We start from the raw sequence: 15,759 nt of genomic DNA on the forward strand, positions 1-15,759 counted from the left end.
TCATCTTTTAAAAGAGTTTATTTATAAAGGGTATACGTTGATGTACAGCAGATTAATCAACCAATACAAAGAAAAGTAAAAGCAATGACAGTACATAAATACAACAGGCAGGCATTTAAGAGCAATGAATACGTGAATCTAAGGAAATAATTGAATGTTACCAAAGAATCCGCTTCAGCGGCAGTTGTACAAGTTGTTCATTAAGAGGTGAAATAAAATTTGATTGCATAACTTCCGTGTGTACAGTTCAGTTACTAGTGGCCAATGCTTTAATGTAGTGACTTTTGACTGCTGAATGTGACCCTTGACAGGTCATTCCACTGTTTAAGGCTGTTGTCTATGAACAAATCCTAGAAGCCCGGCTATAGCTCAGAGGTTATGCTAAGATTACTTGTATCTGAGTCAGTCAAGATTCAGGCACTCATATCAGTTCAGATTGGGTCTGCTGGGCTACTGGGTGTCTGTTAGTTAACAGGCAGCCTTTTTGATGGTACAATCTTGATAATCCAAACCTTAATTACACATGCAGTAGGTTTCATCCATTTTGAAAAATCTCGGGGAACAAAACTTTGCCTGAGAAAGCCCAAGTGCAAGACAGCCAGTGGTGAAATTAAAGGGCTTGGTGCGAGAGGGGAGTGTGTATTTTTGGCCTGGAAAACTGAAATGCTCCAAATCTGCTCTATTTTGGCATACAGAACAGTGTTTTTGGTTTAAATTCAAAGAATTAGCTCATTTCTTTTCCTTTAACTTGAGCAATTCTTGAGGAGTTGATACTTGGATTGTTTCAGTTGATGCTAAAAGAGACAAGAGTACAAATTATACTGTCTCGCTTGAGTAACTTCAATTGTTAGGAAAAATTAATAAGACAATTCTCCGAAAATAAGCCTCTAGCCCAAAACCTGATTATCGAACAATGCTTGTTACAAAATCTCCAGTCTATACACCAAACAAGAGCTGACTTTAAGCAATTCAGATTTGAGGCCAAAAATGCTACATCAAACCTTTGAATTACTGCAAATAGTATCCAGTGGAATCAAGTTGAGATAGCTGTTCAATATGAGAAATGTACAGTTACAATATCTTGAATACTGCGAATTCAAACAACGGCTTCACTCAGTAAATATGAAGAACAAGAATAAGAACGGGTCAAATGTTTTACCAAGTCCAGCAGTTTTTGCCCTTTCCCAGATGATTTAAGATATCTGGATTCAACTAACTTTTACAGTGCGATGCGCCTTACTGTGGCTACCCAACAAACTTTTTTTTACAAGTTAGCCAATCAGGATATCTTCCTTCTTGTTCATAAAATGACATGTTTTCAATAATTTGTTGTTGCATCACTTGCCTGTTGGACTTTGCAAGGCGTGATTGTTAATCAAATTTGCATATCCTAATTGTCTAACTTGTAAAAAGAGTTTGTTGGGTGGCCACAGTAAGGCGCGTTGCACTGTAACTAAACAGAAGGACAAACTTTTAAAATTACACCCTTAACTTTTTTACATTTTGATATACTAACTAAAAGGCACTTTTTCTTGACTAACAAAATAACATGTAGCTGTTGCATGAAGAACTAAGCTAATAGCACACTAAGAAAGGTAGTTCCGTATGTGTATTCATCAGTAGAAATATTGGTAGTATCCCTGGGACCCATATTCTGTTGCAGGTTTTTGACGATCCTCGTATGCTCTGTGACGATCATCTCTATAGCGCCCACCATATCTTTATCCAAAAATAACAAAAAACTGTTAGTAACCTTGGAACAATTCTCAATAGGATGTAGACAAAAGCACAGACCAGACTGAGGGTAAGATGTTCAGGCTGTCAATCACAAATCCCAGTGGGGATAGATGAGTACTTTTGATTGGCTCACTGACCAGACAAAACATCAAGGCACACTTCTTGCTCTTTTTGAACATTCTCACATTCTTACACAGAAAATACCATAATTTCAAGTTGTGTCAGTTGAGAACATAAAGTTGGTTTTGAAGCAATCTGCAATGCAAAGTTTCTAAAAAAAAAGAATAGGAAGAGGCGAAATGCCTAACACTAATCCAAGATGAAGCTGCGAATTGAGTAAAGAAATGCCCCATTCCATATTTTCATAAAGTACATGTAAGTGTTGTTTCTGTCACAATAATTGATGATCACCAAGTACCGGTAGTTCATTTTAACACCCCATATGAAAAAAAAATGTATCATTTATTATCTGAAAAATTATTTGAAATTTGTCCTAGAGCATATGCTTGCTTAAAATTTTACATATACATTCAGTTAGAATTTTATGATTATTTGCCAATTGCACTGCATGAAATTTAGCTTTGATCACAATTCATTTGCATAAAATGCACAACAAAATTGCTTGAACAAGGCATCAGAACATGCCAAAGGTGATCAAAGGTGGTAGTAGCAATATTACATCCTTGTTGACAGTCCTTTACCTCAAGGCAAAAGTTTTATATATGTACCTTTCTACAGGAAAGGTACCACAGTTTGTATGAGTCAAAGCAACATGTCATTTTTGACACCTTTGTCTTACTTTTGATGGCAATCAAAGGCACAGTGCCTTTGACTAAACTAGAAGATGCCCTTTAACTCCTATGACACTGTAAGAAAGGTTTTGCAAAGGTAGCCTTTTTACAGCGTTAGTATTCTAGGAGAAAAACTACTCACAGAAGGACAAGAACCAACAACAAACTCAACCCACATATGACACTGCAACCGGGAATCAAAACCAGGCCATATTGGTGGGAGGCGAGTGCTCTCACCACTGCACCATCTCTGCTCCCCCATACAGAATCCTGTGAGACCCCATGTTGGATATCTGCAAGGGCACATCCAAATGGCTACAAACCACTCAGCAATAATAATGCACATGTATGTAACCAACATTTCACTACAACAAATAAACAAAACTGATTCCTACCTATCATCTCTATGCCGATATCTATCATCTCCACGCCTGTCTTCATGATCTCCATATCGTCTGCCGTGGTCTCGTCCGCTGTCATGTCTGGATCGTTCATAACCCCTGCTGTCACCCCTGCTGTCGTGGCGGCTGAATAATATCGCACCAGCAACATTAGAAGTAGGTTTATACAGGCTGACCCATGTGCGATTTTCAACAAGGATTAATGCCTTTGAGGCCAAACGAAATTGATCTTTTTTCAATGTAATATTCAGGATAAAATAATTAATATTTTTTAACACAGAGTCTCCCATTCAAAAATAGGGTAAAACAATCTATCTTTATCCACTTTTTCCACAAATTATGAGCAAAGTCTCTTCCAGGCACATATTCTCTGTAATCGTCAGCTTTTCATCTGCGCTGACCGAAGAATAACAAGTTTCCTTTTCAAAGGAGGTGGTGAACATTTTTGCCTATAACTCACAAATGATTGGGTAATTTCTTACCTAATCATAATTATAACAAAATTCTCGAATCTGATGGGCTATAAGCAGCCATGATTTGAGCATTAATAGGACAGCGTACGCATTATGCCCGAGTAATTTAGTAGCAGATACCATTACATTTGCTGTAATAGGATGGCTGCACTTGATCGGTGTCCTTTTTCCTACGTATTTTGCAAATAAAATAGTTGTTTCTACATTCTCTAAAACATTTCACTATAACTTTGTTTATTTCTCAAATTTGTTATGGGAAATTGTAATGGTTATGATTAATTAGTAACAGGACTTTGTGTCGTCCATTTCATCAGTCTGTAACCATACTCATGATGAAACAAATAAAAAATAACAAATAAACTAATTTTGTTAATGATTCATATGATTACAGACCGAATTGGACTCCACTCAGTCCTGTTACCATATGATTATAAAATTTTGAATATATGTATGTATTAAAAAGAGAAAGTTTATTTCTGACCGTTTCGAAATTCTGGTAGTCCTTGTTACCTGATAATGAGTGATAAGCACTTGACGTTAACCTATTTATTATTGTTTGTCAGTATTTTAACTTCATAAGTGGCCCTGTATTCTTTAATTTAGCCTGCTAATGTAGAAATTTTGATATTTACCCGTCTCTGTATCCAGTGCTTATCCAGTCAGCAAGACACGGGGGAGAAGCTTGTGGTTTGTTTACTGTTTTCATGTATTCCGCATCTTCACTCGTGAAACGTTTTGAAAACATCTCTTCGTACTGAGCAACTTGTTCTTCGGTTGTCGCCATAATAGATAGCAAAACGAAACGCTTGGAAAAGAAAGGAAAACAACTACTTCTTCAACACCGCGTGCACTGAGCGCGGTTACCAAGCTAAATTGTTAAACTACCGAGGCCGCTTTCGCCTCGCGGGCACTTAAAATAGACCAAAATGTATCCCGTGGCTCTCTGAACTGAGGACGACTACCTCGAGTAATCGCTTGATTCCCAGGGTTTTCCCTTGTTCCTCCAACTGTTCCTCCCAATTTACAAGGGGAAAAGCCTGGGAACGACGTTGTTGAATCACTGTCGGCAGCACGCGTGGGATTTGACTCACCAGTCAGAGACGGTCGGTCTGGATGACAATTTAGAACTTGGTTTCTTGGCCATACAATTATGCGAATATTTCAAGGACAGAAACTATATTGCATGTTCAAGATAAAGCTAAAAATTTCTTTTAAGTGAAAAGACAAACATATCTCTTATATTTTTCCTTTCCGACGAGATGAAAACAACGAAAAATATCCAAACGTGAATGAGAATGATGATGATGATGATGATGATGATGATGACGTGAAAACTGCAAAGGACCGCGAACGATAATGCTGCCAGTTGACGTAGGATCTACAAGAGACCTAATCAGCCAAAAATAAACTGTAAAACAAACTGCAAGGCTGATACTACGTGAAAGAGTTGACTTTGCGAGACAACAACCCGAGAGAAACCGACAAAACAGGGCTGCAACCGTGGACAGCTGTTTCGTTCTTATTGGAACTCGTCAGCACTGACGATGATGATGATGATGATGATGATGATGATGATGATGATGATAATGATGATGATGATGACCGGGTGATGATGATGATGATGGTGGTGGTGATCGCCATATTCATCACCGATCATCGTCATCATCAAACAGTCTGAACAAGAGTATATCTACCGTGTCCCCGACATGTAACAGCAAAATTGCAAGATTCAACTGGATATCTTGATTTCATGTCAGAACTAGAATCACATGATAAATGATAAAGAATCTGGTATAACACATCTGATTATTTTGCATGCCATGGAAGGACAGGTGTCCTCTGTTTCAAATGACTATGTCCCATATATCCATCGAACCGACTCTCTAGCTAAATTAAGAGTCTCCCTAGCGTAGAAAGCTATAAATAATCTCATATCAGCCATTCCGAGGGGATCCTGGGAACGAAGTTAGCGTTACACAGTATTGGGGGCGGGGTTGGAGGAGGTGTCTTACATGACGTCACGCTGTGAGTCTATGCGCGCGCGCACGTGTGTAAATTGGTTCAGTGATTGCGTCGCTCTTTTCCTCGCTTGGACGAACGTAGACGTTGAACGATAAATTCGCCCTTATGGAGGGTAACAAATGCTTGAAATCCCCCGAAACTCTGGACGATGTCGTAAAAGGACTGTATGTTCTCTTTGAAGATGACTGTGTGAATGTCGAAGAGGTTATCTCGTTTTTATCGTCCTATCGTTCAAACCCGGCAGACTGGGCTAAATACGCAAACTACGATCCGCACAGGTTGTTGTAAACTCATGTCGTGGATTATTAATGCTATTTAGAAAAATTGCTCAGTCACAAAGCAAAGATTAACTGATCTTTTGGTGTCTGAAATGTTCCAGGTACACGAGAAACTTAGTGGACGAAGGAAACGGCAAGTTCAACTTGATCGTGTTGTGTTGGGGTGAAGGCCAAGGAAGGTAGGCGCTTGTGTTTGACGGATTTTTGTTGTTTAAAGAAACCATGTCTGTTTCTTTTTCAATAAAATAAGTTAAATATTTTTATCAAATTGACCTTTAATTTATGGATTGTATTCGATACAGTGAGAGGTCCCGCTAGAAATTATGACGCAATATACGGCTGTAAAAAAACGCAATTATTACAATTCCGTAATGGCTGTTGACGTTTCAGCATGGCGGGAAAAATTACTGATCTTTTGTTTCCCTTGCGCTCAAGGCCAAGAGAATGAAGAGAGGTCAATGGGTTTGGTATATTTACGTGTCAACTTTTAAGGCGGCGGCTTCCTTAATGACCCACATTTCTTTGTGTTCTGTGGTTTCCCCCGGCTGACCAGACGGTTCTCGTAATACTGTCTTTTGTACGTCTGGCATTTTATATTAGCCGGCGGAAACAATATGGTGACTTCGGTAACAACGGCCAATTTTAGACGTGCGGATTTTAATTATGTAGAGGGAATTTAAAAATAGAATCAAGGGTGTGAGGATTTTACCGTGTATTTATTTTTTATATATTTGTTTGCATGACCCCACAAGCTGCAGAATTTTTAATTGTGCTGTCTGCTGTGGCCACACACCTGTAGCAGTACCCCTCGTTTACCACCACAATTTTCTGACAGTTTCCATTTTTTTTTCCAGTTGACTAGTGCATAGAACAAGCACATTTCTGGTTGCTAGACACTGGAATAAATGACAATGGACTACAATTATTGATTATGAGCTAGGAATGGGAATAATCAGAATGTTTTGAATGTATTTAAAACCAGTAAAACATTCCGAGCTAAGAAACGTAAAGCGTTTGCTCATTCTACCCCAAATAGTGAAATGACTGGAATCGCATCCAGTACAATAGACCCTTCCACGTTTTTTCTTTAACTTTTCACATGGACCAGTTAGTGAAAATCCAAAGACACGGCTGGAAAGAACACCTTAAAATCAATAAGGTTGCCAAGTTTGAGAGTGATAAGTTGAAAACTAAGGAAGATACGCATCTGCAAATTCATGACTGTGCAGAGCTATATGATTGCTCGCTTCTAATATATCACTTTCATACTTGGAAAGTTTACTAATTTTAAGGCAATCTTTCCATTAGTGTTGATGGATATGAACTCGCTAACTGGTCCATGTCAAAAGTAGGAAAAAGCTGTGGAAGGATCTATGCCAGAATGAGATAAGATTGCAAACAATGTGCTAAAATGCAATTCCAAGTATTCTCATTATAGAAACAGAATGCTTCCCAATAAAGCAGGTGTCAGAATTTGCCTAATATCCACAACAGGAACAATAGACAGACTGGTTTATTACTACATGTAGACGACCTCGCAGGTCTAGACAAAATAGATAATTGTTTAATTCTTTTATTTTCCTTTTTTGATTTTTTTTTACTTCAGCTCAATTCACGATCATACTGATGCCCACTGCTTCCTAAAAGTGCTTGATGGTAGGCTTAAAGAAACACAGTTTCCATGGCCTTCAGAATCTGAACCTGAAAAACCTCTGGAACCAACTGGAACAAGATTATACGAGACAAATGAAGTCAATTACATTAATGGTATGTTGAAAGGTTATTAATAAAACTAACAAATCCTTGTTTGCTTGACTTGAAGAAGCACAGTGTGTGGTGTATAATTATGTTCTTCAACCAACTACAAGGTTTTTGGATATTGGAGGAAATACTCTTTGAGTGTTTGATATAGCTTCTCAAACCATTAATAATTCTTGGAGAAATTCAAAGCAAATGTTCACCAAATTTTATGACAATTACATTTTGTAAGATCACATTTTCAACCCCCCCCCCCCCCCCCATCGTTTCCATTATGATAGTAATTTCCTTTGTTTTCCTCTTCATAAGTTATTAATAAGTTTGATGATTAATATTGTCGATTATCCCATCATCACTGTAAGTTATATAAAAAATTGTCAAATGTACAGAATGGTAATCTAATGAAAATTGGTTTTAACTTCTTGAAGCCAATGATACACAGTGCAACAGGGTTCAGCATTTGTGCTCAACAAAATTTATTGTTGAATGATATCTGGACTTATTGGCTCCTTGAGGAATTTCTTGATGTTTTGTCCTACCATTCAACATGTTGCCCATTGTTTAAGAGCCTAGCTCATGATGAGCTTTGCCCTCTTGCTCCTGACAGCAATCATGCAATCTATTCTTGGAATCGGTTGTTTGTCTGAACAGCAAGAGTAAAAGTGTATGCTACCGGACAGATGATGTGGCCTAGACTATTTCATCGTTTTGTGATGGGTTCAAGGCTGGGCACATAATAAACCGGCAAAGTCTCCGACTGATTGTGGTTCACGACAAAAGTAATATACGCTGATGTAAAATGAAACCATCTACAAAACAAAACGCGTTGTTTTAAATAAAAGGAAGATAGTTATTTACAGACAAAACCCTAAATGTGAAAAATTGTTTGTTTTTTAACTCTGATGCAGCAGATATAAAATTCATCTCCTTGGTTATTGTTTGCATGTTGAGATATTCAACAGTTTGTCAACAAAAGTGATGAAATTGAAACTTGATGCAATGCCCGCTCTCAATGCGTGGAAAAATATTTCAGTGAAAATGGATGACAATAGGCTGTAACAATATTTTTCTAAACAAAACATCGAGACTTTTGATTTCAATTAAAGTTTTTTTTTGTAAAACTTTTTTCGTAAAGTTATGTTATGATATGTCCTTGTGCTAAATTAAAAATTTTTCTTTATGCAAGTTTTTCTTTCAGACATTCCCCGAGGATCTTTTCATGGCTGCACAAAAGCCATTTAAAATCCACTGACTCAATTTTCACATGCATGTGGTTGAAATAGCTAAATGATACTTTCATTTTTGACCGAATTGTTGTAAGCTGCGATATTCTTGCGACTAAAAATTTCCTTTGGCAACTAAAACAAAAACGTTGGTTGCCAAATGGCCACTTACTTAAAAAAATTTAACTTGGAGGGTTGTTACCAGAAACATCCTCTGGCAGTTTTTTAATGTGGTTTGGTCACAAATAGTAGAAAGACTGTGTGCACCAGAAATGGCTGGGTTTGGTTAGCATAGGAATCAATGAAGTAAAAAAGATAAATTTATGAATTAAATTATTTTAGTCAGGAAGTCCTATCTCAATCCTTTCTTGTTTTTTTTTCTTTGCTTACAGACAGCATAGGTCTTCATCGGGTAGAGAATGTTAGTCACACAGACACTGCAGCTTCACTTCATGTCTACATCCCAGCCTTTGACATGTGCCAGTCATTTGACCAGCGCACAGGCTACAAGAGGAAATGTCAAGTGACATTCTGGAGCAAATATGGCACTAGAACACCTTACGTGAGTATATGACTACTTCATACATTATTGTGCCTGTCTCAAACAGTTAATGAGCATTATTCTATAATGACATGTTGGTATATAGTGGTTACAGGTCAGACTTTCTATCAGAAGATTGGATGGTTACAGTCAATCCACGTCATGCGTGACCAGTAGTTTTGAAAATTGAACGGAGATTTTAAATTTAAATGTCAGTTTTGAACATCGCCAACGAGATTTCATAGTTCCTGTAGAAATTTCCCTTGTTTATTGATGGTATAAAGCTATGAACACATTACTTACAGCATGTATTGTATATTGTATTATTTGTGAGTAGTGTTAGGTTTTATATTGTAATTAGTGCCAGTATGTTTATCATTAAAAAAAAAATAAAAATAAAAAATAAAGCTATGAATTTATCTTTACATTACAGCATTAAGTATTTCAAGAATAACAATATTGTTTCCCAAGTATTTTGAATCTTTTTTTTTTCTTTTTCTGTTAATACGTCTTTTTCGGAAAGACTTCCAGAGAAATGTTCAATGTTCCATTCGCATATCGGACATTACAAAGAGAAATTCGAATGTTCATTTCCTTCTCAGAAATACTGGTCACGTGTGACGTGTATTAATTGACTGCAAGTGTTGGCACAAAGCTATATTGGTCTCTATATTGCTGTGTGGTTTTCTTTGGTAAAAATATGTTACTCCAAATTGTTTCGCCCTATCCAGCTGTAAAAATGGCTCGTACTGGGGCAGTAATCCTGAGGGCCTGAAGTGTGACCCTCCCATAACTTTTCATCAATGTAACTTCGTATTAAATAATTGTTTGTTTTTTTTTTGTTGTTGTTGTTCAGAAACCAAGCTCATGTTCCTAGTGACAAAAACAAGTCTGTTGGATTGAAATGGTGACCGAGGGTGTTTTTACTGCAGGGAGGAACTCTAGAGAATTTTGTTTTCTCTTAAAATAATGTACGTAGTGATAGTTTAAGTGGCCAGGGATATTTTAAATCAAAATACGTACATGTAGTGTTTTTGAAACACCACTTGTTACACTTAGTATTGGGTGTGCATTAACAGGGAGGGAGAGAAAATTTTGGTTCAGTCATGATATGCATTAATAGTCACAGATCTTGATCAGTTTCCATATTGATCACCCATTAATGTCTCCTGGGAGGTTTTGTAAAGTTTGAGAGTTCAAATATACAGTCGACTCCCAATAACTCGAACCTTCAAGGGAAATTGAAAAAGGATCGATTTATCGGGAGTTCCAGTTATCAAGGGTAAAATTATATAGAAAATGACCTGAAGGGAAAGGAAAATTGGTTGAGTTAGCGTGAGGTTCGAGTTAGTGAGGGTTTGAGTTATCGGGAGTCGACTGTAACTGGTTATTGTGGGTGAAAACCATTTTACTGGGGGTGTAACGTAACCACAAGGTCTAAAATAATATTGTTCTACCAGGTGGACAAATATTGCATTGTGCCATTCAATGGCTATGAAGGAATTGTGGTAAGCCTGGTTTGGAAGGAATGTACTCAGTGACCTTTTCTAAATTAAGAAAAATAGCAAAATAAAATCTGTTACTTTGTTGACTAAGACTGTTTGGTCCAGGTATAGAAAGATTGGCATTATTCTTTTCTTTGTTCACATGTGAACTTGGTCAGTCCACATATGTGTGATCAAAGACAAGAACTTGATCATTCTGGGCCTTTCATGCAGCTACTTTGAAGAAGGATGGTAAATTTTAAGCTTGGTTAATGAACACTCGTAACTGAGCATAATTTAATTGATCGTGATCTTTCTTTATCACCACACACTCAGGATACTTTTACCATTGCTGATCATAGCAGTATGCAGGGTGTGTATGACACACTTTTTTGTAGTATACAAGTGGCCTAGCCTGTCACAAATCTCGTAATAGAGTTCCATGGTTAGAGTATCCTGCTGGCCCTGGTGGTTCAAAGAGCGGATAACTCTATCTAGCGGATAAGTCGTTATCCAGTGGATAACATGTATTGGTTTCAGTACATTTTATCTGCTGGATAGTGATTTATCCACCGTCTAGCGATATCCGCTCTTTGAACAACCGGGGCCTGGTGTACATTAAGACGGTGATGGCTTTGTTTGCTGTCAGGGACTCAGATATTCCTTTGTCCCATGTTTGCGACATCTTTCTTAACCCTTTAAGTGCCAATATCAAGATGCGTATAATTTATGTATTCTCATCACTGTTCTCATATATTTGTTGAGTTACCAGTGGGGAGAATTTGTTTGAACATCAAAAAATGTATCTTTGCTCAATGACAAAGTAAGTTTATTTAATGTTAAAGCTGTTATGCTGTAGGTCTTCTACTTGTTTGCAAGTTGTGCTGGCTCTAGTCGCCAATAAATCCTTTTGTATGAAGGACTATATTTATAGAGAAGTAAAATGCTACTTTAATAACAACTGTATATCAGAGCTCTATTTTCTGTAGGCTGCAACAAAAGTCCGTTTATATTTTTAAAAAAAGCCATGACAAATGCAGTGAGTGGAGCATTGTTTAAAATGCTATAATAACGTTAATTTGTTGTAAAAGTAATCCTGATGACCAATTTTGCTTAGTGATTTAGTGAAGATGTGGTAGAAAAGATGTTCTTATGTCTGGATATGTGTGATGCTTGGTTTTCTGATTATGTTAGTTAGATTCTACATGAACTTATTTGCAAGCTTATAAGCTGCAGAAGTATTTTAACTATGACAAAAGTTTTAATTTCGAACTACTGGAAAGGAAGAGTCCCCGTTGACTGTAATTTTTAAAATTAACAGTTTGCAATAAAATTGTGTGGCTTGTGGTACAAGGTTGTTGTATTGGTTTGTTTAAATGGGTGATCATTTCACTTACCAAAAATCTAAGCGGTGATTTTCTTGTGTAGTAACCGGCAGCAATCGCATTGCACACAGTTGAAATGCATATAGTCCATGAATGCCACGGACGGTTTGTTAGGAACGTTGATAGTCCATTCAATATATGAACTTTTAATGATCATCGTTGAACTAATTGCAACAAAGTGCTTCTTACTTCCATACATTAGAATAAGGTCCACTTAGCAACATACTAAAAATCCCCCAAAATCCGTCGGGTGGAACGTTTCCTCCAAAATTTTGAGGTCTAACCATGGCTCGTAATTTAATTAAAAAATACCAATTTTATCGTTTTTTTTTTTTTTTTTTTTTTTTTTTTTATCGTCAAGGAGTTTGGGCAAGTTGAAAAATGCTCATTCATGTCTGAAAAGTTACAACTTTCCTTTCTAAAATCAATGACACTGTTAACAATTGGACCCTCTGCACAGGTATACCAAGTAAACAAAAGTACGCTTTCTCAGAAAAAGAGATACGCTTTCTCGGAAAGAAACCCTGGGAAAAAATACGGGCCCCTTCAAGCCTGTATTTTTTACAGGCTTTCTTTTTGCAACTGCTCAAGTTGCGCATATAACTGCGATGATCATTCACTTATCCACTCTTTCTTCCAGAGTTCAGATGTATGAATTTTCATATTTTCACTTTCAGGGTGTCTTTTCCTGGGGAGGGTCTTGAGGTGACGATTTTACTCCACTTGCGAATCCTGTGGTAAGAGCTAAAAAAATTAATTTGAGCAAGTTCCGCTAACGGATTTTGGGGAATTTTATTATGTTTGCTAAGTACTGAGACCACCCCTACACAAACCGTACATTGACTTGGTAATGGTTTTGGGTTTTTATATGCCTCGTGCATTTAAACGCGTACGGTAATTTATTGAAACTCGGTTACTGTTTGTTGTAATTCTCTAAAGTCTGAAAAGTTCTAAAACCTGTGGCTTGTAGCCAGTATGATAGAATTCCAGAACGTTTATACCGGTTTGCCTCTTAGCAACTCGATTTTCACATCAGAGTTCCGCGCCATAAAATATTAGCGGCTACCAGGCCTTCCCAACTCCTACGCACTCACATTTGTGAATTTGCGCCACGCAATAGCCGATTTCCCCAAAATATAACTGGCGTTGCTCAATTAATGAAACGTTGCGAAAAAGCACGACTAGACTAGACTGTAGACTGCCGCTGTGTGCAAATCGCGCGAGCGCACATGAAATCGTCTCCCGTGTCTGGATATCCCCGAAGATAGTGAGTACGTGCAAAATAAATAACTGGGAATTGCCTATTTTGCATAGAAATGTAAAAGAGATTCCCCGTTACCAAAACAAACAAAAAAAAAAACTAGAAAATAAATTGTATTTCTCTAAGTGATTGGTAGAGGTAGGAAAAGGAAAATCCCGCCAACTACCGCCCAATTTCCCTAGCCTGAAGAAGTCTTGCAAAAACCATGGAGCATATCGTCCTCAGTCATCTTAAGGGTATCTTAAAGGGGAAGTATCACGAAAATTTGCTGTCATTTCAAAACCCAAAAATGTTTGACTGTCGGCAGAAACAACAAAATAATTGTCAAGTTTGTTAAAAATTATCACCCCAGTGCAATAAAACTGTCGATTAGTGCCTCTGGCGAGAGACAGGGTAGGCCGGTTTGGATTGAAACTTGAAAAATATTAGGCTGATGTTTTTCAAGTTCTCGCATTTTTGTTTCCAAAATGCGCTAGAACGATCACAATTTGAATTTGAGTTGATTTCGTTCTTCTCGTCATTCTAGAATTATTTGGCAGGTGATTGAAGGTCTTATCTCATCATTTTTAACAAAAGATATCAAAAACCCCATGATACTTCCCCTTTAATAAACATATTACAGTCAATAACTGACTATTACCCACTTACAGCATGGCTTCCGAGCTGGGTTCTCCTGTGAAACCTAGCTTATACTGGCAGTGCATGACTGGGCAACAACATTAAATAACCGTGGGCAAGTAGATGCCTTACTGCTTGTTTTTGGCAAAACTTCAAAAAGTATCACACCCAAATCTACAGAAATGAGGTTATTCGCAGATGATGCGATAGTTTGCCGTGACATTGTAACAACCACCGATCACACGGAACTGCAAAATGGTCTCAACAGTCTTTCAAAATAGGCAAGTACTTGGCAAATGGATTTCAATGCCTCAAAGTGTAACCTTCTGTCCATCACCAACAAACGCAATCCCAGCATGATTGAGCCGTACAACATCAATTCTCAGCCATTATCCTCTGTCCAGACTCACGACTACCTCGGCGTCCGCTGTGCACATGATCTCCGATGGGGTAGCCATTGCAGGAAAATCTTGCACAAAGCTAACAGCACGCTTGGAATCATAAGAAGAACTCTCAAGCCCTGCAGCAAAGCTGTAAAAGAAGAAAAAGCGCCTACTTGACTTTGATTAGGCCTTTGCTTGTATACGCGGCCCTTGTCTGGAGCCCCTATACAAATGCTGACGTTGACCTAATTGAACAAGTACAGGAACTGGCGCAGCCAGATTCGTCACCTCCGACTACAGGAGCACCACCAGCACTACGCAGTTTATAGTTCGTAGTCTCAGTTGGGTCACGCTAGAACACCTTCGCCTATACCAGTCCAGCAAGTTGTTCTCTTCTATAAAATCCGTACTTAGTTAATATCGGATCCCCCAACTGTATTTCTCAACCCAACTAGGAGCACCAGACACAGTGTCTGCAAATATTATCAACTCTCGTCCAATGTTAACGCCTATGGCACGTCCTTTTTCCCAAGAACCATAAGGACATTGAACCTGTAGACGTGCCTAGCGACATGGTGATGGATCCCACATGCACTCTACAGTCGTTTTAGACGCCCTTCTTGCAGTTACATCCTTGCAGGCTCAAGCTATCTAGGTCTAGTACTTTAAGACTTTAAGACTTTAAGGTAGTAAGTGAAATCAGGTTCAAGTCGAATTTTGTATCATTTGAGCGTAATTTCCATAAAGTGGAGCATTATTAAGTCACCATAAAGTGGAGTATTGGTGTAAATTTCTAATACCCCAAACTTTATTATCGCGATTACCATTTTATTTTAATTTTAATGGAACCTTTGCTGATAAATCGATTAGGATATTTGAATCAACTCCCGGCTAACGCATCAGCATTTCCTCTCCCAGCATTGGTTTCAGGTTCAGACAAAAAGGCTTTGAATAATCAACATTTTCTAACTTGATGAAGATATTGAATTCGAAAGCGGCCTCTGTACTCGCGTTTATTTTCTTCATTTTGAGTTTAGTCTTCTCGTTTTGTTCAGTCGCGTTAATGTAAAACTTGCCAGGAGTTGGCAAGAGAAATACGCTAATTAATATAGGTGTTTATTCCTATAATATTTTAAAGTATTTGTGTTGTTAGACCTTATAGACGGTTGAGTGTGTAATTGAAAACTTTAGTTGAACCCACCCCCCCCCCCCCCCCACCCCAAAAAAAAGACACTGACAGAGGTGATGCGGTAACGTGAAGACCAACAACGTGTGATCGGGCGTCTTTTTTCCCGAGAGGGAGAAGGAAAAAAAAAAAGAAGAACGTCCTCCTCCCCCGGGATGAGAAGTAGGGAGGGAGAGTATGATCGCAGATAAAAGAAACTGAAAGGATTAATTCTGTGC

The 15,759-nt window shown here is 37.9% G+C and overlaps 2 protein-coding genes across 2 annotated transcripts; one reads left to right on the forward strand and one right to left on the reverse strand.

Moving 5' to 3' along the window:
- LOC146467803 (uncharacterized) lies at window positions 1–4,253 on the reverse strand. The gene is made up of 3 exons (XM_085125463.1): window positions 4,035–4,253; window positions 2,924–3,055; window positions 1–1,719 (listed from the first exon to the last, which is right to left on the reverse strand). Exons 1-3 carry the CDS (start codon window positions 4,184–4,186, stop codon window positions 1,617–1,619), a joined length of 387 nt encoding a protein of 128 aa, XP_084981589.1. The 5' UTR covers window positions 4,187–4,253; the 3' UTR covers window positions 1–1,616.
- Window positions 4,254–5,448: 1,195 nt separating this feature from the next.
- On the forward strand, window positions 5,449–12,061 carry LOC146467804 (cysteine dioxygenase type 1-like). The gene is made up of 5 exons (XM_085125410.1): window positions 5,449–5,702; window positions 5,804–5,881; window positions 7,309–7,469; window positions 9,076–9,245; window positions 10,081–12,061. Exons 1-5 carry the CDS (start codon window positions 5,530–5,532, stop codon window positions 10,099–10,101), a joined length of 603 nt encoding a protein of 200 aa, XP_084981536.1. The 5' UTR covers window positions 5,449–5,529; the 3' UTR covers window positions 10,102–12,061.
- Window positions 12,062–15,759: the final 3,698 nt, after the last annotated feature.

Source organism: Pavona decussata, unplaced genomic scaffold (genome assembly GCF_977016875.1).
Source record: "Pavona decussata unplaced genomic scaffold, jaPavDecu1.1 SCAFFOLD_134, whole genome shotgun sequence".
In the NCBI taxonomy this organism is placed as follows: domain Eukaryota; kingdom Metazoa; phylum Cnidaria; class Anthozoa; order Scleractinia; family Agariciidae; genus Pavona; species Pavona decussata.

What these genes read in the sequence shown, in the direction of transcription:
- LOC146467803 (XM_085125463.1), bottom strand. Translation starts at nt 4,186, where the DNA reads ATGGCGACAACCGAAGAACAAGTTGCTCAGTACGAAGAGATGTTTTCA. An exon ending in AGCACTGGATACAGAGACGG is followed by an intron (nt 3,056 to 4,034) that starts GTAAATATCAAA and finishes GATATTATTCAG; the next exon opens with CCGCCACGACAGCAGGGGTG. An exon ending in TATCGGCATAGAGATGATAG is followed by an intron (nt 1,720 to 2,923) that starts GTAGGAATCAGT and finishes TTTTGGATAAAG; the next exon opens with ATATGGTGGGCGCTATAGAG.
- LOC146467804 (XM_085125410.1), top strand. Translation starts at nt 5,530, where the DNA reads ATGGAGGGTAACAAATGCTTGAAATCCCCCGAAACTCTGGACGATGTC. An exon ending in TGGGGTGAAGGCCAAGGAAG is followed by an intron (nt 5,882 to 7,308) that starts GTAGGCGCTTGT and finishes TTTTTACTTCAG; the next exon opens with CTCAATTCACGATCATACTG. An exon ending in ATGGCACTAGAACACCTTAC is followed by an intron (nt 9,246 to 10,080) that starts GTGAGTATATGA and finishes GTTGTTGTTCAG; the next exon opens with AAACCAAGCTCATGTTCCTA.